We start from the raw sequence: 23,553 nt of genomic DNA, 5'->3' as shown, positions 1-23,553 counted from the left end.
TCCCTCTGCTTCCTAGCCCAGTTTGCAGTTTTCCCTGAGACCACTTAGCCAAACAAAGCCTGATGGGGAAACTGATACTGTGTTTGAGGCTATTCTAGATCCTGACCCACCACGTCAACCCACACACAGCTGTTAAAACTTTGCTGGCTTCTCCTCATTCCAGAACTTCCTTAGGCTTTTTTGGCTTCTCCGCTTGCAGTCTGCAAACTTGAAAATGCCACTAGTCATGCAAGGCCACTCGCTGTCCTCTACCTACTGAGGAAAGGCTGGCTCATCACTAGCCATGGTTCTTTCAGCTTTCTTTGCATCTGTAACTCTCTGGTGGCGTTAAGGAAAAACATAACATTTTTAAATGTGGAGTCTTTGTTTTTTAAAGTATTTTCTCAGTGATATGATGAGAGTAATCACCTTTTGGAGCCAGTGCTGTGGCACAGCAGGTTAAGCTGCCACCTAAGATGTCAGTATCACATAGGAACACCAGTTAGAGTTCTGGCTACTCTGCTTCCATTCCAGCTCCCTGCTAACGCACCTGGGAAAGTCGTGAAAGCTGGCCCAAGTGTTTGGGTTTCTGCACCTACGTGGGAGACGCGGATAGAGTTCTAGGCTTCTGGCTTCTGTCTAACCCTGCCCTGGCCATTGTTGTCATCTGTGAAGTGAACAAGCAGATAGATGATTCTCTCTCACTCTAACTCTGCCTTTCAAATAAATAAATAAGCTTTTTTAAAAAATTAATCACCTTTGCAACCTTCTTCATCTTACCTGGGAACAAAATCAAAATAGGAACACATACATATTGCATGCTCTAATATATATATACATACATACATACATATATATATATGGTCCTATATAAATTTGATGTGATTCAACCTGTTAGGAAAAGAGGAGCCTACATTTTAATTCTGCTCACATAAAACAAAAACCTACATTTCATGTTGCTTCATACATTCAAGTACTAAGTTGAATCAACTATATTTTAATTTTATGTTTCTTAGGGATAGAAAGGGTGGTGGCAGGTAAATTCTAATTTTTCCCCCTTTATCCACGGTATCTCAGCTTTTGAATATTTGAAGCTTTCCTCAACATAATGGCCAAACACATCATAAAATCGGAAGAACATTCACCTAAAATTCCTCAGAGACCTGATCCGCAGCAGGTCACAGACAGGACATTTTTCATCGATGCAGCTAATCGGAACTTGACAGCCATCCCATTGGAGATACTAGCACTCAAAGAGTTAGAAGAAGTGCATTTAGAAAATAACCTGATTGAAGAAATTCCCAAGAATATTCAGCATTTAAAGAACATCAAGATCCTTTACCTGAACAAGAACAACCTGAAGAACCTCTGCCCAGAACTGGGTGGCCTGGGCAGCCTGGAGGGCCTGGATCTGAGCTACAACCCCATCCTCGCCTCCTCCCTCCCTGTCATCAGCGGCCTCCATGCCCTGCGTGAGCTCCGGCTCTACCACATCAACCTGGGGGAGATTCCCATCGTGATCTGTAAGAACCTTCACCACCTGGAGCTGCTCGGACTCACGGGAAACCATCTGGAATGTCTACCTAAGGAAATCGTGAACCAGACCAAACTCAGGGAGATCTACCTGAAGCAAAACCAATTTGAAGTTTTCCCGCAGGAGCTGTGCATTCTCTACAACCTGGAGATCATTGACCTGGATGAGAATAAACTCAGCGCCATCCCCGAGGAGATAGGGAACCTGACAAGTCTGCGTAAGTTCTTCGTGGCTTATAACAACCTGCCCTTCGTGCCCGACTCGCTGGGCCGGTGTGAAAAGATGTCGGTGCTCGACGTATCCCACAACCTCCTCCAGTCCCTCCCGCACACTCTCAGCCAGCTCACGGAGATGACAGAAATTGGGCTGAGCGGGAACCACCTGGAGAAGGTGCCGCGCCTCCTCTGCAGGTGGACCTCCTTGCACCTGCTCTACCTGCAAGACACCGGCCTGCGGGGGCTGCGGCGCTCCTTCAGGCGCCTGGTCAACCTGCACTTCCTGGATCTCAGCCAGAACCATCTGGACCACTGCCCGCTGCAGATTTGTATGCTGAAGAACCTGGAAGTCCTGGCGCTGGATGACAATAAAATAGGACAGGTAGTGATTCCCCTTGCTGGCTTGTCACTCTGCTCTTATCTAGGGCCTTGCTGCCCTGGGTTGGTGCACTTCTCTGTCTATACAGCACATTTGAACTGGCTTTGTGGCTGAAGTCCAGAGTTGCCAAAGATGTCCAACAAGGTGGCACTTACTGCCTTCTTATTCCCTAAGTGACAGTGGGCGTCAGAGATAGGAGTTGATGTTTGTTTAGAGCATGGATGTTGTAGTCACTGAGCCGAGTGTTTTACATTGAGTGTCTCATGTCATCCTTACAGTAACTTTTTCTCCACACTGATATACAAGGAAAATGAGCGACAGAGAGTTTAACTAACTTCCCAAGGCCAAACAGCCTGTTAGTGATAAATCAGGATTTTCACCCAGAGCTGCAGGGCTCCAGGGTTCAATTCCTTTTTTTTTTTTTTTTTAAAGATTTTATTTATTTATTTGAGAGGAAGAGGTATAGACAGTGAGAGGGAGAGAGAGAGAGAAAGGCCTTCCTTCCATTGGTTCACTCCTCAGTGGCCACAACGGTCAGAGCTGTGCTGATCCGAAGCCAAGAGCCAGGTGCTTCTTCCTGGTCTCCCATGCAGGTGCAGGGCCCAAGGGCCATCTTCTATTGCTTTCCCAGGCCATAGTAGAGAGCTGGATTGGAAGAGGAGCAGCTGGGACTAGAATCAGTGCCCATATTGGATGCTGGCGCCACAGGCGGAGGATTAACTTACTGTGCCACAGCACCGGCCCCAAGGGTTCAATTTCTTAACAAAGACCACCTGATGCCAGGGCCACTTTCAACAACAGATTTTTTCTGACACATCTTAGACCTCAATGTTCCATTCCAGAGAAACTGAAAAAGCATTTTTTTTTTTTCCTAGAGAAACTCTCTCACGTGCATGCAGGGTTGCATGTTCAAAAATGGTCATTGAAATATTGTTAATAATCATAAAGTATGGGAGATAGCAGAGAAGCAAACAGGTAAACAGTGGAGTAGTCACAGAATGGCATGCTATACAGTAACTGAAGTGATGTGGAATGCTATGGGCCAGTGTGGGTACATCTCAAAATTCTGATGTTTATTCAAAAGAAAAACACAAAATTGTGGAACTTTATGATGCCATTTATGTCTTTTTAAATCACACAAAAGAACACATATAAATATATGTGTATACACACAACACCTATTTCATTCATGTTTATTTATTTATTTATTTTAACAGGCAGAGTTAGACAGTGAGAGAGAGACAGAGAGAAAGGTCTTCCTTTTCCATTGGTTCACTCCCTAAATGGCCACAACGGCTATAGCTGAGCCGATCCAAAGTCAGGAGCGAGGGGCTTCTTCCAGGTCTCCCATGAGGGTGCAGGGGCTTAAGTACTTGTGCCATCTTCTACTGCTTTCCCTGGCCATAGCAGAGAGCTGGATTGGAAGAGGAGCAGCTGGGACCCGAACGGGTGTGCATATGGGATGCCACACCACAGGTGGAGGCTTAGCCTACTCTTCCACAGTGCTGGCCCCTATGCATGCTTATATATGTAACCAAAGTATAAAAATATGGGTTGAAAGAAAATTTACTAAATTCCTGAGGATTGCTGCTTCTGGAAAGAGAAAAGAAAGAAGTCAATGAAATGGGAAAAGGGATCATAGAGGAACTCAATTTTAATTGCAGTATTTCATTTTGTTTATTAAAAGATTTGGGTGGTGGGCGTGCATGTGTTTGTTTTAATATTTTAGGATTATGTAGAACAGGACCTTGGTAGGCATTTGGCACAGTAGTTAAGGCCCCTCCTCTCCCACTTCTAGCTTCCTGCTGATGTGTACCCTGGGAGGCAGCAGGTGGAGGCCAAGGTGTTGGGTCCTTGTCACACATATGGAGTCCTACATGCAGCTCTCAGCTCCTGGCTTTGACCTCACCAGTACTGGGTATTGCCAGCATTTGAGGAGTGAACCAATGGATAGATCTCTCTCTTTCATTCTCTCTCTCTCCCCTCCTCTCAAATAAAATAAGCCAATCATCATTACAATAATTTCTTAAAAAACAGAGCTGCTGTTAAAAGCAAAATGACTGTAGAAAGAAAAAAGGGATGATTTGGAAACAAACAATTTTAACCAAATAACAGGTCTGCTTTTCCTGGCCTGGGAGTTTCGTGTGTTACTATACATTATAAAAGTCCTAGACATTAAATTTTTTTAAGCCTTCTGACTGATTTTCAACTTCTAGAATTTTTCTTTCCTTTTTTAAAAGTATGTAATATTTTTATTGAAAAGATGATTAACTTTAGTAAATTATAGTAACTTCACTACCCTAAAAAGCATTTTCTTTTTTATTGACCTCACAGTCCTCATGCTCATTAACAGACTCAAAGTTACATACCATAATGAGTAGCACAGTATAATTACAAATTTCCACACCATTAGAACTACCTCAAATTTTAAGTCCAAAAGACAAACTCAGAAACTTACCAAGATGAATATTTACAAACACAGTGTAGGAAAAACCAAAGTATTTCAACACTTTCTCTCAGACAAAAAGTCGCTAGACAGAGTGGAAAAGCTGATAGTCTATAGGTCATAGAAAAGAGAACTTGAACCAGAAAATGCTGAAGAACTATGCTTTCCAGAACCTTCCAGTGATCTTGAAGGTAAGACACAAGCAACTAAGTGTACTTCCCTAGTTTCAAATTTTCACTAGTTGACTTTAGTAATCGCTTCTCGGCCTTTTGGCTGAGATCAAGTGTAGTAATCAATGATGGCACCATGCTGCACACATTGCTGTCTTTGGTATTCCTGCAATATTTTCATTCATGAGAAAACTTGCAGGCAAGAGCTATATTACACCAAAGCAAGGTAGCAAGGAAACAGGTTACCGTGGAATAACAAGGCCCTAATTTCTTTCTTTTTTTCCTAATCGCTGTTGGGTTATAAAACTGTCCGATGATTTACGCAGAGAATTTAGGACTGAGTCTCTACTGAGATAGCCACCACCTTGGGGAGTTTCAAAGTTCCGGGAGCACCCATCTCCACGACATTCCACCACGTGTGGAGGAAGGTCCTTTCAGTAGACAGAGTCTCTTTTCCACAGTTGGATTGAGAGTCTTGGATATAAAGCATGCTCAGGAGGGATAATACATTGCCCTCGTTCCAGAATAACACCTAATCCTCCCAGAGAGAAATTGTAAAAGATCACAGGAATGAATTACACTCAAACTGTTTAACAAAGAGAAGGTTCATCCAATATTGACTTTCACCCCCAATCAAACTGCACTGAAATGGAGCTCTGGACCCTTGCATTGTAGTCTTCAGTTTTTCTGATGGTATTTGCAGGGCTTTGTCTTTCCTTTGCAATTTCCTCTCATGCTAATATCCTGTACCCCTCAAGGCATTTCTGTCTCTACGGACACCTGGCATTTAAGCCAGCACCTTATCTCTTCCACTGCAAGGACTCCTTTGATGGATTTCTGGCTCTTGAAGCCTGGTCAGTAACTTCTCTTTGCCTAGATAGATGCACAAAATAACTGATTTTCAACATATACCTACATGGATTTTATTTGTAAAGGAAAGCCAAGATGACACATTCAGTCTCAAAATGTGACAGCTCAATTATAGTGTCAGCAGCAATTGGCCTTCCTTGATGCCCTGCAGATCTCCTGTACGTCCAGATTTATCTCCCTTATACTTTAATCTGACTGTGATAAAACTACGGAGCTGGACTGTCCTGAGAAAAGTCTCTGAGCATTCAGTGTGCTTGGAAAATGAAACGTCGGGGCAGGTATTTGGCTCAACAGTTAAAATGCCACTTGGGATGCCCACATCCCATACGGGGGTCCCTGAGTTGAAGTCCACTCCACTCCTGATTCCACTTCCTGCTAATGTGTACCTGGAAGGTAGCGGGCGATAGCTCAAATAGGTGGGTCCGTGCCAGTGAGGTCCTAGCTCCTGCCTGGCTTTGACCTGGTTCAGCGCTTGGTGACTTGGTATTCGGGGAATGAACCAACACATGGGAGTTCTGCCTCTCTGCTTCTTAAATAAGTAAAATAAATAATTTTAAAAAGCTAACTCTAGGGGTTAGAAAAGAGTAATAAGAAATTATTAGATTATGATGAAGTGATTAAAAATCACTGCGTTATTTTGAACGCAGGTGCCTTGTACTGAAGGGATCTCTGTGTCTGAACAATTTCACAATAGTCAAGGAAGCTTAAACATCAGTTTCTCTGCAGATTGACCTGACCTAATTTTTTTAAGTTAATAAATTAATAAACCTGGAAACAACATTTTAAGGAAAAATGAGTCATCACCCTACACACCACACATACACACACACACATACACACACACGGGGCGGGGAGGGGACAGAGAGAGAGAAATGTCTTTTGGGAGCTTCCAGATGTGTGAAATGTTTACAGATAGGCTATCCATATAGTGAGCTTTATTTTTGTCCAACTGTTAGTGACTCATTCGCTGTCTGTTCCACCGGGCTGCAGAAGGGTGTAGCTGTGTGTGTTTGTGCGGTAGATCTGAGCTGAGCTCCAGATGACTTGAAAAGTAGGTGACTGATTAGAGAAAGGGTGAGAGGAATACCCAGGGCTAAGGCGGGGAACTGTGAGAAAGGATTTTGCAGTTGGGAATAAAGCCAAATAAAGGAACCCGTGAGTGAAGAAACTGCCGAGCTATATCGCTGGGCTTCACCCTTGACAAGAAAAGAAAGCATCTCTGAAATTTAATCAGTTGGGTAATTGTGTCACGTATTTTAAGAATGAGATTTTTCTTCCATGTGATCCAGAGGGCCAGAAATAAACCAATAGATGGGCATGACAGTGATGCAGGTTTTGAGCTGACAAATGAAGAAGAAAGTATGACTATTCGAGATATTCATGGAAGATATAAAGTTTTTCTTTGATTTCTTTTCTGGTTTTCTTCCCTCTCCCCTCCACCCCCCCCCCCTTTTTTTTAATTTGAAAGGACGAGAGACATAGAGAAAGCTTCCATCTGCTCATTCACTCCCCAAATGCCTAGCACAGCCAGGGATGGGCCAGCCTGAAGCCAGAAGCCCAAAATTCAGCCTCCCACACGGGTGGCAGGGCCCCAGGAACTTGAGCCATCATTTGCTGTTTCCCAGGGAGTGTATTCTCAGGGAGCTGGATTGGAAACACAGGAGCCCAGACTGGAAGCAGGCACTCAGATATGGGATGTGAGTATCCCAAGCAGTGAATTACCACGGCACCAGGCACCTGCTCCTGTTGCTCAACATTTTGTGTAGCAATCTGCCTAAACTCAAATCCTGATTGATTTTCTGAGTGTTAATGATAATCTCGACCTGAAACTTATCTTTTTGGATTACTTCTAGTTACCTTCAGCATTGAGCTTTCTCTCAAAACTGAAGATTCTTGGGCTCACAGCAAATAAGTTCTCTGCCTTTCCAGAGGAAGTCTTTTCTTTAGTGTCTCTAGAGAAACTCTACATTGGACAAGACCGTGGATCCAAGTTTACCCTTGTGCCAGAAAGTATTGGGAAACTGCAGGTAAACTGCCCCAAATGAACAGGCCAAGCACCACAGGTGCCTGTCCCCTTAAGCTGGCTGACCCTGAGAAAGTACAAGTTATCCCCACAGGTTGAATGTGGATCACACGTACTAGGTTCCCAGCTCCAAGCTACCATCACTACCACTGGACAACTCCCATAACATCTTCCAGTGATTGCTGCTGGGTGCGCCCTGTCTGGTTTCTTTCTACTGTGTGGTCCGGCATGTTTTATTGTCGAACTTGAGTCATACCTCTTTCGACTTAATTTCCACTTTTTATAAGTAGCTCCTGAACACTGTACTATTTCAAAGTTAAATCATCATATAAGTGAAATGATTGGGAACCTGTATTTTGGTGCCCGGGGTCCTGGTAGAAATAATCATGTAACACTAGGTTCATACTGAATGTAAGTTCACAGTACTGTGCTGAACCCTAGTGAGCCAACAAGATAATGTCACTCAAAGAGTCTTACTAGCATGTCTTTGTAGATGAGATGTATCCTTATTCTTTCAAATGCATCTGCTATTGCACCCTTAGTAATGATATTGATGTGGGTTACCATGTAACTGCTGGTTATAGAACCAAACAATGGCATGTACAGCACAGGTAATTCTCACTATGACATAGGGGTACTGGTCCCAGTTCTCCTTCCCTTTAGGTTGTGTTCATAGAACATCTTCTATTATTTTATTCCTTGTGCATGTTATGCCACAATCTTATTTATGGTGAAACACAAATACTAACTTTTTGCCCAGTGGACTTGAAAATACTTAAATTGAATACACCCAAACCCATATCTGTGCATTTTGCCTACTTCCACGTAGACAATGTTGGGTTGATATTTGAGGCAATTATAATTATGTAGCAATTATCACAGGTAATTAGTTATTAAGAGGCCAGTGTTGTGGCATAGCAGGTAAAGCCACCACCTATGATACCAGCATCCCATATGGGGACCAGTTCACGTCCCAGCTGCTCCACTTCTGATCTAGCTCCCAGTTAACAGCCTGGGAAAAGCAGTGGAAGATGGCTCAAGTGCTTGGGCCCCTGCTATCCACATGGGAACCCAGATTAAGCTTCTGGCACCTGGCTTCAGCCTGGCCCAGGCCAGGCCATTGCATCCACCTGGGAAGTAAACCAATGGATGGAAGCTCACTATCTATCTAACCCTGTCTCTGTAACTCTTTCAAAATAAATAAATTTTTAAAAAATTAGTCATTTAAAAGGGAGCAAGCGGCCAGCGCCGTGGCTTAACAGGCTAATTCTCTGCCTTGCAGCGCCGGCACACCGGGTTCTAGTCCTGGTTGGGGCGCCGGATTCTATCTCGGTTGCCTCTCTTCCAGGCCAGCTCTCTGCTATGGCCCGGGAAGGCAGTGGAGGATGGCCCAAGTGCTTGGGCCCTGCACCTGCATGGGAGACCAGGAGAAGCATCTGGCTCCTGGCTTTGGACCAGCGCAATGCGCCGGCCGCAGCGGCCATTGGAGGGTGAACCAATGGCAAAAGGAAGACCTTTGTCTCTCTCTCTCACTATCCACTCTGTCAAAAAAAAAAAAAAAAAAAAAAAAAAAAAAAGGAGCAAGCTAAAAATTATTTTCCCCTAATGTTCTAGTGAAGTAAATAAGCACTAGATTCCCATATTTTATTCTCCTTGCATCAATGGAAACCAAGTACAATGGCTTCACTCAAAAATAATTTTATTTCTTGGTTGTGGGTTTTTCTTTCTTTTTTTTAAATTTTATTCATTTATTTGAGAGGTAGAGTTACAGAGAGAGGTAGAGACAGAGAGAAAGGTTTTCCATCAGCTGGTTCACTCTAACTGGCTACAATGGCTGGAGCTGGGCCAATTTGAAGCCAGAAGCTAGGAGCCCTGCAGGAGCCAGGAACTTCTTCTGGGTCTCCCATGTGGGTGTGGGGGCCCAAGCACTTGGGCCATCCTCTACTTCTTTCCCAGGCCATCAGCAGAGAGCTAGATTAGAAGAGGAGCAGCCAGACACGAACTGGTACCCATATGGGATGCTGGCGCTGCAGGTAGAGGCTTATCCTACTACACCACAGCTCCAGCCTCTGGTTTTGGTTCTTTAAGTATGTTTTCCCCTTTATCCCAATTCATGATTTCTACAGTGAAAGTACATGGGCATTCATGAATGATTCTGGTAATGATAATTCATTTATCAAGGTAAGGATCATTAAGATAGACTCTTGTGTTATTTCAGAGTCTTAAAGAGCTCTACATAGAGAACAATTATCTGGAATACCTGCCTGTCTCCTTGGGGTCAATGCCTAACCTGGAAGTTCTTTTTTGCCAGCACAATTTACTTAGGCAACTTCCAGATGCCATTTGCCAAGCACAAGGTAAGGAAAGCTAGTAGATCTGCAGCTTAGTAGACTTGAGGCTAGGAATGCCCATGCTGAATTGCTTCCTTGTTTTATTAAGGACCTGTCCCAGTGTATGGAGAGCTGAGCCCTAATCCATTACCTTTTTGCAGGGCTTGCTGCTCAAATTCCAGAGCCCAAGTGCCCTAATTAGTGCAGCTAAGAGCCTCACAGGGCAGTTAGATTGTTTATTGGAAATTGGAAAGAGAAGTAAATAACAAATACTAAGAACATTATCATTCATCCATACACTCATTACACAACGAGCAATGATTTACTGAGTAGACTATATGCCAGATTTGGAATTGGGGTCCTGCAGTAGATTTTCATATAGGTCACTGAGTTACATGAAGAAAAAGAAAAGTATTGACCTAGAATAGTGCAATTAGCAAGGGGACTTTTGGAGCTATATGATTGATATGGAAAATCATATGTGATTCCTAAACATCCAAAGGTTTTTCACTAGGCTAAGTCATTCTCTGTTTGTACATCCATCAGTCCATCCATCTGCTTAATAAGCCTTTGCTGAGAATGGAGCCATATTAAAAATGTCTTTTTTAATAAAAGATTTATCTATTTGAAAGGCAGAGTTATAAACAGGCAGAAGCAGAGAGAGACAGAGACAAAGAGATGGAAAAAGGTCTTCCATCCCCTGCTTCACTCCCCAAATGGCTGCAATGGCTGGAGCTGGGCCAACTTGAAGCCAGGAGCTTCTCCCAGGTCTCTAATGCAGATGCAGGGGCCCAAGGACTTGGGCCATCTTCTGCTGTTTTCCCAGGCCACATCAGAGAGCTGGAATGGAAGTGGAGCAGCTGGGATCTGAAACAGCACCCATATGGTGGCTGCTGTAGGCAGTGGCTTTACCTGCTATGCACAGCACAGGCCCCTAAAAATGTCTTTTGTCATAGTGTGCTGAATACCCAGATTTATGGACATGTTTTCAAACTATGGGTGTTCTCTAATGAAGTAGGATGCAAGATAAGGAGAGTAAAAGCTGTTGCCTGCCCACAAGACATTTAAAAATTGGGTGTGAGGTAGGATGTAGTTCTCCTTGGTAAGGCTCCGGAGCGTAAATTCTTGTCCTTGTCCTTGTCCTTGGCGCCTGGAGGAGCGAAACACTGTTTACTATTTTCCTGTCTCTAATATTTATTTTTTAAAATATTTGTTTATTTATTTGAAAGGAAGAGTTACAGAGAGGAAGAGGGAGAGAGAGAGAGAGAGAGAGAGAGATCTTCTATCTGCTGGTTCACTCCCCAAATGGCTGCAACAGTCAGGGCTGTGCTGATCCGAAGCCAGGAGGCAGGAGTGTCTTCTGGGTCTCCCACGGCGGTGCAGGGTCCCAAGGACTTGGGCCATTTCTACTGAGTTCCCAGGCCATAGCAGAGAGCTGGATTGAAGTTGAGCAGCTGGAACTCGCACTCATGCCCATATGGGATGCCAGTGCCGTAGACCAGGGCTTTAACCTGCTCTGCAACAGCACTGGCCCCTCTAATATTTATTTATGCCACCTGCAGAATCCCATATGGGTGCCGCTTTGAGTCCCAGCTGTTCCACTTATGATCCAGCTCTCTGCTATGGCCTGGGAAACCAGTAGAGGATGGCCCAAATCATTGGGACTCTGCACCCACGTGGGAGACCTGGAACAAGCTCCTGGCTTCTGGCTTTGGATCAGCCCAGCTCCAGCCGTTGCAGCCAATTGGAGAGTGAGCCAGCAAATGGAAGACCTCTCTCTGCCTTTCCTTCTCTCTCTGTATAGCTCTGACTTTCAAATAAATAAATAAATCTAAAAAAAAAAAAAAAAAAAAGCCACAGCCTGCTGTACCAGCATCTTACATGGGTGCCAGTTGGAGTCCAGGCTGCTCCTCTTCCAATCCAGCTCCCTGCTAAAGCACCTGAGAAAGAAATGGAGGATGGCCCAAGCCTGCATCCACATGGGAGACCCAGAAGAATCTCCTGGTTCCTGGCTTTGGCCTGGCCCAGCCCTGATCGTCACAGCCATATAGGGAGTGAACCAGCAGATGGAAGATCTCTGTCTTCCCTTCTCTCTCTCTCTAACTCTGCCTTTCAGATAAATAAATAAATCTTAAAAACATATTTTGTACCAAAACAAATTTATCTTCAATTCTACTTTGCACAAACTTAAACAAAATTATTTATTTTCATTTTATTTGAAAGACAGAGACAGACAGAGATCTTCCATCTACCATTTTACTTCCCAAATGCCCACAACAGCCAGGCCAAAGTTAGGAGTTGAGAATCCAATCTGGGTCTCCCATGTGGGTGGCAGGCACCTAAATATTTAAACTATCACTTGCTGCCTTCCTGGAGTACACATTAGTAGGAAGCTGGGTCAGAAGCAGAATACCTGGAACTTGATCCAGGCACTCTGATAAGGAATGTGGACATCCCAAGTGGTGACTTACCTACTGTGTCACATGCCCGCCTCCTTCCACAGACTTTTTTTTTTTTTTTTTAATTTAGAAAAGGTATTTGAGAGACAGAGAAATACAGACAGAAAGAACTGCCATCCTCCGGTTCACTTCCCATATGCCTACAACGGCTTGCGCTAGGCCAGAATGAAGCCTGGAGTTGGCAACTCAGTGCTGGTTTCCCATGTGCGTGGCAGGAACACAATTACTTGAGCCATCACTGCTGCCTCCCAGGGTGTGAGTAGCAGGAAGACAGAGTCAGGAGCTGGAGCTGGAGCTGGGGGTGGAACCAAGACACTCCGATATGGGACATCCTCACAGATAGGGGCTATGTCCTAACAGGCATCTTTAACCACTAGCCAATGACTGCCCTCACACACTTTTTGAAGTACCCTTGCATTAAAAGAAACAACAAACATAAAGACAGAGCTTTTATTAGACGGTGTAAAAAGCTTTTTTAATTCTGATATATCCTTCCTCTCATTCCTCTTATAAGTGCAGAGTAGTTGCATCCCTCACATACCGGAGCAGGTTTAGGTACTAAGTTAATATTGCTTATTCTTAAGGTAAATCCCTCATTAACATTTTTTTTGTCAGCTTTGAAACAACTATGGCTGGATGACAACTTACTCACTCATCTTCCAGAGAATTTGGATTCCCTCGTGAATCTTAAGATTCTGACACTGAAGGACAATCCCATGGAAGAACCCCCTGTAGACGTGTGTGCTAAAGACATCGAGGTCATATGGGACTACCTTAAGCAAAGCAGAAATAGGAAACGAATGGCAATAAAGGTAAATTCAGCACAGATTCCCATGAAGGCGCTCCCATTGCTTTGGAGCAAGTCTAATGACACACCGCCAGGGATTTTCCTTTGGGGCAGCCCTTCAAACATCACACCTCATCTGGAAAGTAACCGGAAGTTACTCTCCAGGGCTAATGAAAAGAATTTTATGTCAGCCCCAGTATTTCTGTCTTTTATGTCCCTTATCTCTTTGTCATATAAGAAGCCAACAAACAGACAAAAGAAGCCAAAACTTCAAATCCTGAAACTTTCTTGAACAATTTCACTGGAGGAAAAAAAGGTTAACAAAGGCAGTAAGATAGGGTGAAAAATGAGAAATGGAAGCATTTATAGATCCGGGGACCTAGAGATCCGAATTCTGCTCTGGGTACTAACTGGCATCAAAGGGCCAAGAGCCTTATCTTTCTGCTCTTGCCTGTTGGGCCCATGGAGACAGGAATATGCAAACAGGCCAGGAATGTGTCCACTTTAGCCAATAGTCTTTATTCTTTTCAACTGCCCAGTTCCCCATCATCTCACAAAGGATGACTACATTTGTCTCCTAAGCAACATCCCTGTTTCTATGCCTGCTCCCCATACAACACGCGCTCAGTCGATAGTCTGACCAATGCTGTTAAAGCATAGCTTGGATCTTGCCACTCTCTGCTGAAATTGACAATTCTCCATTTCTCCTGGTGGAAAAGTCAGTCTTTCGTTTGCCCTCAACCTTGTCACACCTAACACCCTCCCTTTTGCAGTAAATATTTTGTGAGATCTCATTTATGCTTCTGAAATTAAATTCATAGGAATATATTCTCCCCAAACACATGTTAATAAATCAAAATAATGCCTAAGCTCCAACAGAAAGGAGAAACAAAAGGAAAGGAATTGATATTAAGAGATTTATTTTGATGAGTATATACTCAGGAATGACTGCTGGAATAATGAAATTACATATTTTTAATTGACTACTTCCTAAAAGTATTTTTTTTATTTAGTAAATATAAATTTCCAAAGTACAGTTTATGGATTACAATGGCTTTCCCCCCTCATAATTTCCCTCCCACCCAAACCCTCCCATCTTCTGTTCCCTCTTCCATTTCATTCATATCAAGATTCATTTTCAATTATCTTTATATACAGAAGATCAATTTAGCATATATTAAGTAAAGATTTCATCAGTTTGTACCCACACAGAAACACAAAGTGTAAAATACTGTTTCAGTACTAGTTATAGCATTACTTCACATTGGACAACACATTAAGGACAGATCCCACATGAGACATAAGTACACAGTGACTCCTGTTGTTGACTTAACAATTTGACACTCTTGTTTATGGCGTCAGTAATCTCCCTAGGCTCTAGTCATGAGTTGCCAAGGCTATGGAAGCCTTCCTTAAAGTATTTTGCACATTTAAAAATTGTTATCTAAATTTCTTTTGCCACAAAGCTTAAATTATTGTAAAGGTCATAATTTCAAGGGATTTTTTTCCCCCCAGAAACCTTTTATTTAAGGGATACAAACTTCATGCTTTTGATAAATACAACTTTAGGAATATAGTGATTCTTCCCACCATAGCTGCCCTCCTACCCACACTCCCATCCCTCTTCCTCCTCCCTCACCTATTCCCATTCTTTTTTACTAAGATCTATTTTCAATTAACATTATACACATATGATTAGTTCTATACTAAGTAAAGAGTTCAATAAATTGGGAAAAAAAAAAAAAACCTGTTCCTCAACAGTTGAGACAAGGGCTGTTCAAAGTCATTGCATCTCAAAGTGTTAATTTCACTTCTCTAGATTACCTTTTAGGTCCTCTATTAGTTATCACAGGTCAGGGAGAACGTATGTATTTGTCTTTTTGGGACTGGCTTATTTCACTAAGTATGATGTTTCCCAGATTCATCCATTTTGTTGCAAACAAGAGGATTTCATTTTTTTTTAAATCACTATGTAGTATTCCATGGTATATATATCCCATAATTTCTTTATCCAGTCTTCAGTGATGAGTATTTGGGTTAATTCCATATCTTAGCTATTGTGAATAGAGCTGCAATAAACATAGGGTTACAGTTAACTCTTTCATGTGCTGATTTCATTTCCCTTGGGTAAATTCCCAGGAGTGGGATGGCTTGGTCATATGGTAGGTCTATATTCAGATTTCTGAAGTATCTCCATACTGTCTTCCACAGGGGCTGTACCAGTTTACCTTCCCACCAACAGTGGATTAGAATACCTTTTCCCCCACATCCTCGCCAGCATCTGTTGTTTGTTGATTTCTGTATGAAAGCCATTCTAACGGGAGTGCAGTAAAACCTCATTTTGGTGTTTTTTTTTTTTTTTTTTTTTTTGACAGGCAGAGTGGACAGTGAGAGAGAGAGACAGAGAGAAAGGTCTTCCTTTTGCCGTTGGTTCACCCTCCAATGGCTGCTGCGGCCGGCACATCGTGCTGATCCGAAGCCAGGAGCCAGGTGCTTCTCCTGGTCTCCCATGCAGGTGCAGGGCCCAAGTACTTGGGCCATCCTCCACTGCACTCCCGGGCCACAGCAGAGAGCGGGCCAGGAAGGGGGCAACCGAGACAGAATCCGGTGCCCCAACCAGGACTAGAACCTGGGGTGCCGGCGCTGCAGGTGGAGGATTAGCCTATGAGCCGTGGCACCGGCCCTCATTTTGGTTTTGATTTGCATTTTCCTGACAGTTAGTGATCCTGAGCATTTCCTCATGTGTCTGTTGGCCATTTGGATTTCTTCTTTTGAAAAGTGCCTATTTAAGTCCTTTGCCCATTTCTTAACTGGGTTGTTTGTTTTGTTGTTGTGGAGTTTCTTGATCTCTTTATATATTCTGGTTATTAATCCTTTATTAGTTGCATAGTTTGCAAATAATTTCTCTCATTCTGTCAGTTGTCTCTTTTCCAGTGAATTTTAAGTGTTGGCATTTTAAAATAGAGCTATTAGGTCAATATTATAAATCTATCTAATGGAATCTTGTCAACATCAATTTTAAAAAATGCTTGGACAGGCTCTTATTTTGCAAGATTCTTTTTCTTCTTGAATATGTACTTCAATTCTGCTTTTCCCTCGAAGTGTCTCTCTTTCTCTAAGTAGATATATATGAAAATATTTGTATACATGCACATATATGCATACATTTTTAAAAATTTAAGCCTTTCAGAGAAACCTTTTATATTTCTAGGCAATAAAGACATTTATATTAATTAAATTTTTTTTATTTGACAAATAGAGTTAGACAGTGAGAGAGAGAGACAGAGAGAAAGGTCTTCCTTTTCCGTTGGTTCACCCCCCAATGGCCGCTGTAGCCGGTGCACCATGCTGATCCGAAGCCAGGAGCCAGGTGCTTCTCCTGGTCTCCCATGTGGGTGCAGGGCCCAAGCACTTGGGACATCCTCCACTGCCCTCCAGGGCCACAGCAGAGAGGGAGACTGGAAGAGTAACAATCGGGACTAGAACCCAGCGCCCATATGGGATGCTGGTGCTGCAGGCAGAGGATTAACCAAGTGAGCCACAGTGCTGGCTCTATATAAATTAAATTTTAAAATTAAAAAAATTTTTTGTGGCCACAAGGGTTTTAAAATCTTTTGTTTTAAGATTTATTTGTGTATTTGAAAGTCAGAGTTGCAGAAAGAGAGGGAGAGAGAGAAATCTTCCATCCGCTAGCCATCCCCAGATGGCTGCAATGACTGGGGCTGGGCCAGGCTAAAGCCAGGAGCTTCATTTGGGTCTCCTATGTGGGTGGCAGGGGCCCATGTTCTTTGGCTATCTTCTGTTGCCTTTCCCAAGCCACCATCAGGGAGCAGGATCAGAAGTGGAGCATCCATGACACTTATGACCATATTGATCCATCCATGACCGTATTGATGCTGACATTGCAGATGGCTTTACCCACCATGTCACAATGTTGGTCCTGAATTTTTTAAAAATTTTATTATTTGAGAGTCATAGAGGCAGTTAGGTGGAGAAAGAATTCTCATGAATTCCCAAATGCCCATAGGGACCTCTGTCTAGGGCTGAAGCTCATAGCCAAGAACTCAATTCAGGTTTCCTAGGTGGGTGTCAGCAACTCAATTACTTGAGCCATCACCACTATTTCTCGGGGTCTGCATTAGCAAAACTGGAGTCAGGGGCTAGAGCTGGGACATGAACCCGGATGGCAAGTGGGCATCTTAACCACTAGGTTAAACATTCACCCCCATAAAGCTTTCTAATATTCTAGATGGCATTACAGTATAATTATCAGTAATATCAACCCACCTAAAACAAAATAACATTTGTTACAAATGTTGATAATTACTAGATACACAGGATGTTTTAGAAAGACTCAACCAAATAATAGAGCCTTTTTCCACTTAGTTTCTATATCTGTGTGCATGAATATTATAAATTACTGAGTCGGCTTTCATCATAGCTTCTGCTCCTGCTTTTCATTTTACAGATGAAAGCACCAAGAAATTTTGTTCACAGATGACTTATAAGAATGGAAAAAGCTTTTTTTTTTTGCCTGTATTGTTTTGTTTTAAAGATTTACTTATTTGAAAATGAGAGAGAGAGAGAGAGAGAAAGAAGAGAGAGATATCTTCCATCTGCTGGTTCACTTCACAAATGACTACAACAGCTGGGCTGGGCCATGCTGAACCCAGGAGCCTGAAACTCCATCTGGGTCTTCCATGTGGCTGATAGGGACCCAAGTACTTGGGCTATCCTCTGCTTTCTTTTCAGACAGATTGGTAGGGAGCTGGATGAGAAGTGGAGCAGTCAGGACTCAAACCAGCACTCTGATATGGGATACCTGTGTTGTAAGCAGTGACTTAATCCACAATGCTAGCCTGTTTTGTTTTAAATATAATGGCTTAGGGCCAGCATTGTAGTATAGCCAGTTAAACAGCCACATGCAATGCTGGAATCCCATATGAGTGTTGGTTTGTGTCCTGACTGTTCCGCTTCTCATCCAGCTCCCTGGTAATGGCCTTGGGAAAAGCAGCAGCAGATGGCCTAAGTTCTTGGGCCCCTGCACTCAAGTGGGAGACCTGGATGAAGCTCCTGGCTCCTGGCTTCAGCATGGCCCAGGCCTGGCTGTTGTGGCCATCTAGGGAATGAACAAGCAGATGGAAAATTCATTCTCTCTCTCTTTCTCTTTGTAATTCTGCCTTTCAAACAGATTTAAATCCACCCAGATCAGGTAGCAGATCTTAGCTGACCTATCAACTAGTCTTTGGTCAATTTTCTTGAAGGCAGAGTTGGAAACTACCTGTCTTGCAAAAGAATTGGATGACCATTCCTTAGTCATTCACTTTCTCAACATCAAATTTAGTATATTGCATCTTTTGGGAGTGGTGTCCAGAGATTTATAGATTCCAGGGCAATGCATCATAATAAAATTTGGATGCATTTGAGATGGTCCTTTCTTACACAAAGTGCCAGAGGGGTCACTGGGGGAGGAGGAACAAGGATTGGCAATTGTGTTCTTGGGCTGCTTTGACAGTGGGGTTCATTTGGAAGTTGAAGCTCAGGAAATGACTTGCCTTCAAACCATATGCCAAGTACAGCTGTGGCATGGCTTAAAGAACCAGGATGCCTGTCACACAATTGAAGATTGCTTCAGCTTCAGACAAAAAGCCCTATACATTTTAAAAATATCTCTAGAGGGCAGTATTGTTCCCTGGAGAATCGTTGCTCTAACTAGGGGGCTGTGTCCACTTCTGGTCTCACCTTTCCCATTGCTACTTGGCTTCAGTCACACATGGTATCCTGGGAATTCTTCCAAAGATCAAGCATGCTCCTGCCTCAGGGTAACACTGACCTTTCCCTCTTCCCAGAGATGCTTTTCCCAAATGTGGACAAGATTCTGCCCCTCACTTCATTCAGCCTCTCCTCAGATGGTCTCTTATCAGACAACCTTACTTTCATCCACCTTATATAGAACAGTATGCTCGCGCCTACCTTATTTGTTCATTCATTCATCCAACAAATATTTATTGAGCTTCTACTATGTACCAGGCACTGCTGTAGGCATTGGAGATAAATCAGCAAACAAAACAAATATCTCTGTCCTTATATTGCTTAAAATCTAGTGGGGAAGAAACAGAAACATGAACTATAACGTATAAAATTACATTCTATGTTAGAAAGTGGTAAGTGATCCCTGGGGGATTGATGGAGGAGGAGGGACGCCCAAGCTAAAGGGAACTGAGATTGCCAGAAGTAGTGTGAGTGTGCACAGGGGTGGAGGTCGATTGAAATGACCTGGTTGTGGTAGGTTTCATTGAACAGATAACTTAGTCTGCTTGAGATGCCACAGCAGGCGGCTTAAACACCGGAAGTCTATTTTCTCATAGTTTTAGAGGCTGAAAGTCAGAGCTATGATAAAGGCCCTCTCCCTGGCTTGTAGACAGCTACCTACTTGCTGTGTCCTCCTACAGAAGGGGCAGAGGTGGGGGGAGGAACAGCTCTGTGGTGTCCCTTCTTAAAAGGACACTAATCTCATCATGAGCAGTCCCTCCCCCACACCCCACCTAAATCTAGTTAACTCCCCAAAGCCCTGTATCCAAATACTATCACATTGGAGGTTTGGGCCTGAACATACAGATTTGGAGGAAGTTAATTCAGTTCATAGCAGTGGCAGCTGAGCAAACTTTTGGAGGAGGGAGCCATCCGAATTTTGGAGAGGGAAGCAGAGAAGGCAAAGGCCCTGAGGGTTGTGCCTACAATATCTGAGCAGGAAGGACGCCTATGTGGCTAGAGCAGAGCAAGGTTGGAGAGGAGTTCAAAGCAGAGAAGGGGCCCAGTGTGTTGGGGTGCAGTGGGTTAAGCCCATGTGAGCACCAATTCAAGTCTCAGCTGCTTCTCTTCTTCTTTTTAAAATTATACTATAGTGGCCGGCACTATAGTGCAGGAGGTTAATCCTCTACCTACGGCACAGGCATCCCACATGGGTGCTGGTTTGAATCCCAGCTGTTACTCTTCCAACTCTTTGTCTGCTATGGTCTGGAAAGCAGTAGAAGATGGCCCAAGTCCTTGGGCCTCTGGCCCTGAATGGAAGACCTGGAAGAAGCTCCTGGCTTACAACTGGCCCCACACTAGCAGTTGCGGCCATCTGGGGAACGAACCAGCCATTGGAAGACCTTTCTCTTTCTCTCCGTCTCACTGTCTGTAACTCTACCTCTCAAATAAATAACATCCTTTTTTAAAAAATTATACTATAGAAAGTTTTTTAAAAGATTTTATTTATTTTATTTGAAAGGTAGAGTTATAGACAGAGAGAGAGAGGTCTTCCATCCTCTGGTTTACCACCTAGATGGTCACAAGGTTTGGAGATGGGCCACTCTGAACCCAGGAGACAGGAGCTTATTCTAGGTCTCCCATATAGGGGCAGGGGCCCAAGGACCTGGGCCATCTTGCACTGCTTTCCCAGGACATTACCAGACAGCTGGATCTGAAGAGGAGCAGCCGGGACACAAACTGGTACTCATACGGGATGCCGGCACTGCAGGTGGAGGCTTATCCAACTTTGCCACATCATTGGCCCCTTGCTGCTTGCTCCACTTCTGATCCAGCATTCCTGCATGCACACCTGGGAAAGCAGTGGAAGATGGCCCAAGTGCTTGGGCTCCTGTACCAACATGGGAGACCCTAATCACTTTCCTGGCTCCTGGCTTTGGCCTTGCCCAGCCCCAGGCCATTGCAGTCATTTGGAGAGTGAATGAGTGGATGGAAGATCTCTCTCTCTCTCTGTGTGTGTGTGTTTCTCTCTCCCCACCCCTGTAACTCTGCCTTTCAAATAAAAAACCGAATCTTTTAAAAAAAAGTCAGAGAGATCAGGAGGGAGAGGGCAGATCAGTAGGAATTTGCAAGCCATTGTAAGGACTTTTATTCTGGTGGAAATGGAGGCCAGTGGGAGGTTCTAGGAAGAGTCTACTACCAGAGGACAGGGGAGTTCTTGAGTAGGTGGAAAGGAATGGGATCTAGGAAATAAAGGGAGAGGGGGTAGCCTTTAGATGGGAGCCCAGACATGGAAAACAGGAGGGATGTAGGGTATACACATGCAGATTCCCCTTCTCACCACCTACCATTCTCCACATCTGTAAGACCACTCCAGTACAAGGAGATTTACCGATCACCAGTTTGTTGTTGTGTTAGTCCCTTTTCTGTTGCTGTTACAGAATGACCAAATGGGTGCTGTACAAAGAATAAAGGTCCATTTTGGCTCACAGTTCTGGAGGCTGGCAGTCCAAGGGGACATAGCGGTAGCATCTGACTAGGGTATCATAACATGACAGAAGGTGAAAGCACAACTGAGTGTGTGTGCAAAAGAGAGGAAAAACACAAGGGTGGCAACAGCTCTACAGGAGAGAGAATGCACTCACGCCTGAAGGACTTCACCCTCTGCAAGAGCAGCACTAAACCCTCATGACCCAAACACTTCTTCCCCACTCCCCAAGAAAACTTTTATTTAAGGAATACAAACTTCATGCATTTCAAAAGTACAACTGTAGGAATGTAGTGATTCTTCCAACCATATCTACCCTTCCACCCACTCTCCCACCCCTCCTCCTCCCCCCTATCCCAGTCCCAGTCCCATTCTCCACTAAGACCCATTTTTGATTAATTTCATACACAGAAGACCAACTCTATAGTAAGTAGAGTTCAACAATTTGCACAGAAAAACAAACCAACCAACCTGTTCCTCAACAGTCCAAACAGGGCCTGTCAAAGTCATTGCAACTTGAAGTTATTTCTCCTCCTCTTCTTCTTCTTCTTTTAGAAAATTAACTTTAAAGAAGCACTCAAGAATGATACATCTTTTGTGAGCACTTAGACATAGTTATAATACAATTCTTTGAGCACAGAGGTCCTGCATGGGAAGTTAGTGCACAGTGACTCCTATTGTTAATTTAACAATTAACACTTATGTATGATGTCGGTGATCACCTGAGGCTCTTGATACAAGCTTCCTATGCTATGGAAGCCTGTCCAATCCACAAACTCTGTCAGTATTTAGACAAGGTCATAAACAAAGTGGAAGTTCTCTCCTCCCTTCAGAGAAAAGTACCTCTTTCTTTGATGACTATTTCTTTCCACTGGGGTCTCACCTACCAAGATCCTTCATGTAGGACATTTTTTGCCACTGTGTCTTGGCTTTGCATGCCTGAAATGCTCTTGTGGGCTTTTCAGCCAGACCAGAATGGCTTGTGGGCTGATTCTGCAGTCAGAGTGCTATTTAAAGCAATTGTCATTCTATGAGTCTGCTTCCCATGTTGGAACATTCACTCCTTTTTAATTCTATCTATTGTTATTACCAGACACTTAATCCTATCCAGATGATCACTTTAACACTTAAGGTGGTATTTTTACCATCCAGCAGCTTAAGAGGATTTGTGGTCCCATTGCAAGTTTTTAAACTTTTTAAACTTCTAAGGGTAGAAGTAAGTCCATAGGAATGTATGCAGAACTATATAACTTTACAGTTACAAACTTCATACACTTCATATTTACAACTTCAGGAACATGGTGATTCTTCAAATCTCAGTAAAAAAATAAGAGTGGGAATAAGAGAGGGAGGAGGAAGAGGAGTGGGAGTATAGGTGGGAGGGCAGGCATGGTGGGAAGACCCGAACACTTCTGAAAGGTCCCACCAACTTCAACCCTGTTACCCTGGGAACCAGATTTTGACAGGAGTTTCAGATGGTACCAGCCATGTTCACACCACAGCAACCTTGATGCCAGCTGATTCTGAGTTTGAGTTTAATCTTGTTTTCAGATTCAGGCGTGGTGGCGTGGAACAATGGTACGGAAAGGATTCGGGAGATTTGCAGAACTGGTGAAAACACGAAAGAAAGGAAAGACGTCTCCAAAAGATAAAAAAGGAAAGAAGGATGCAAAAGGAAAACCTGAAAAGGGAAATAAGAAATAATTTTGTCAATTAATGAATTGAGATCATGGCCCCAAGTAAATTAAGAAGGAAAAATATCTAGGAATTAGATACCTACCACGCTAAAATTGCTCATAGAATTATGATTATTTGTAATAATAAAAAATTCTTAGTTTTACTGAAATATTTATGGGTAAAATGATATGGCACCTAGGAGTTGCTCTAAAATAATGTGGGTAGGTAAGAGGTACAGGTAAAAAAAGATTGGCCATGATTGATAACTGCACAGGCAGGGGAGGGGTTCATTATACCATTCTGTCTAATTTTGAAACTTTTTATTTTGAAGATATTGTCGATTCATGGGAAATGCCAAAGAAATATATTGGTAGGTCCAAGTACTCTTTACCACCCCTGATGTTGACATCTTGCTTGACCGCAGTACTATACTAAACCTATGACA

General features: G+C 43.2%; 1 protein-coding gene across 1 annotated transcript; it reads left to right on the top strand.

Annotated features, from left to right (window-relative positions):
- Nucleotides 1-1,087: 1,087 nt before the first annotated feature.
- Nucleotides 1,088-23,135, top strand: LRRIQ4 (leucine rich repeats and IQ motif containing 4). Its single transcript, XM_062178020.1, has 5 exons — nt 1,088-2,110; nt 7,447-7,620; nt 9,835-9,973; nt 13,021-13,217; nt 22,983-23,135. The coding sequence occupies exons 1-5, from the start codon at nt 1,088-1,090 to the stop codon at nt 23,133-23,135; spliced, it is 1,686 nt and encodes a 561-aa protein (XP_062034004.1).
- Nucleotides 23,136-23,553: the final 418 nt, after the last annotated feature.

This window comes from Lepus europaeus, chromosome 2 (genome assembly GCF_033115175.1).
Source record: "Lepus europaeus isolate LE1 chromosome 2, mLepTim1.pri, whole genome shotgun sequence".
Taxonomy (NCBI): domain Eukaryota; kingdom Metazoa; phylum Chordata; class Mammalia; order Lagomorpha; family Leporidae; genus Lepus; species Lepus europaeus.
This window is presented reverse-complemented; position numbering and strand designations above follow the sequence as displayed.

What these genes read in the sequence shown, in the direction of transcription:
- LRRIQ4 (XM_062178020.1), top strand. Translation starts at nt 1,088, where the DNA reads ATGGCCAAACACATCATAAAATCGGAAGAACATTCACCTAAAATTCCT. An exon ending in AAAGTATTGGGAAACTGCAG is followed by an intron (nt 7,621 to 9,834) that starts GTAAACTGCCCC and finishes GTGTTATTTCAG; the next exon opens with AGTCTTAAAGAGCTCTACAT. An exon ending in GGAAACGAATGGCAATAAAG is followed by an intron (nt 13,218 to 22,982) that starts GTAAATTCAGCA and finishes TCTTGTTTTCAG; the next exon opens with ATTCAGGCGTGGTGGCGTGG.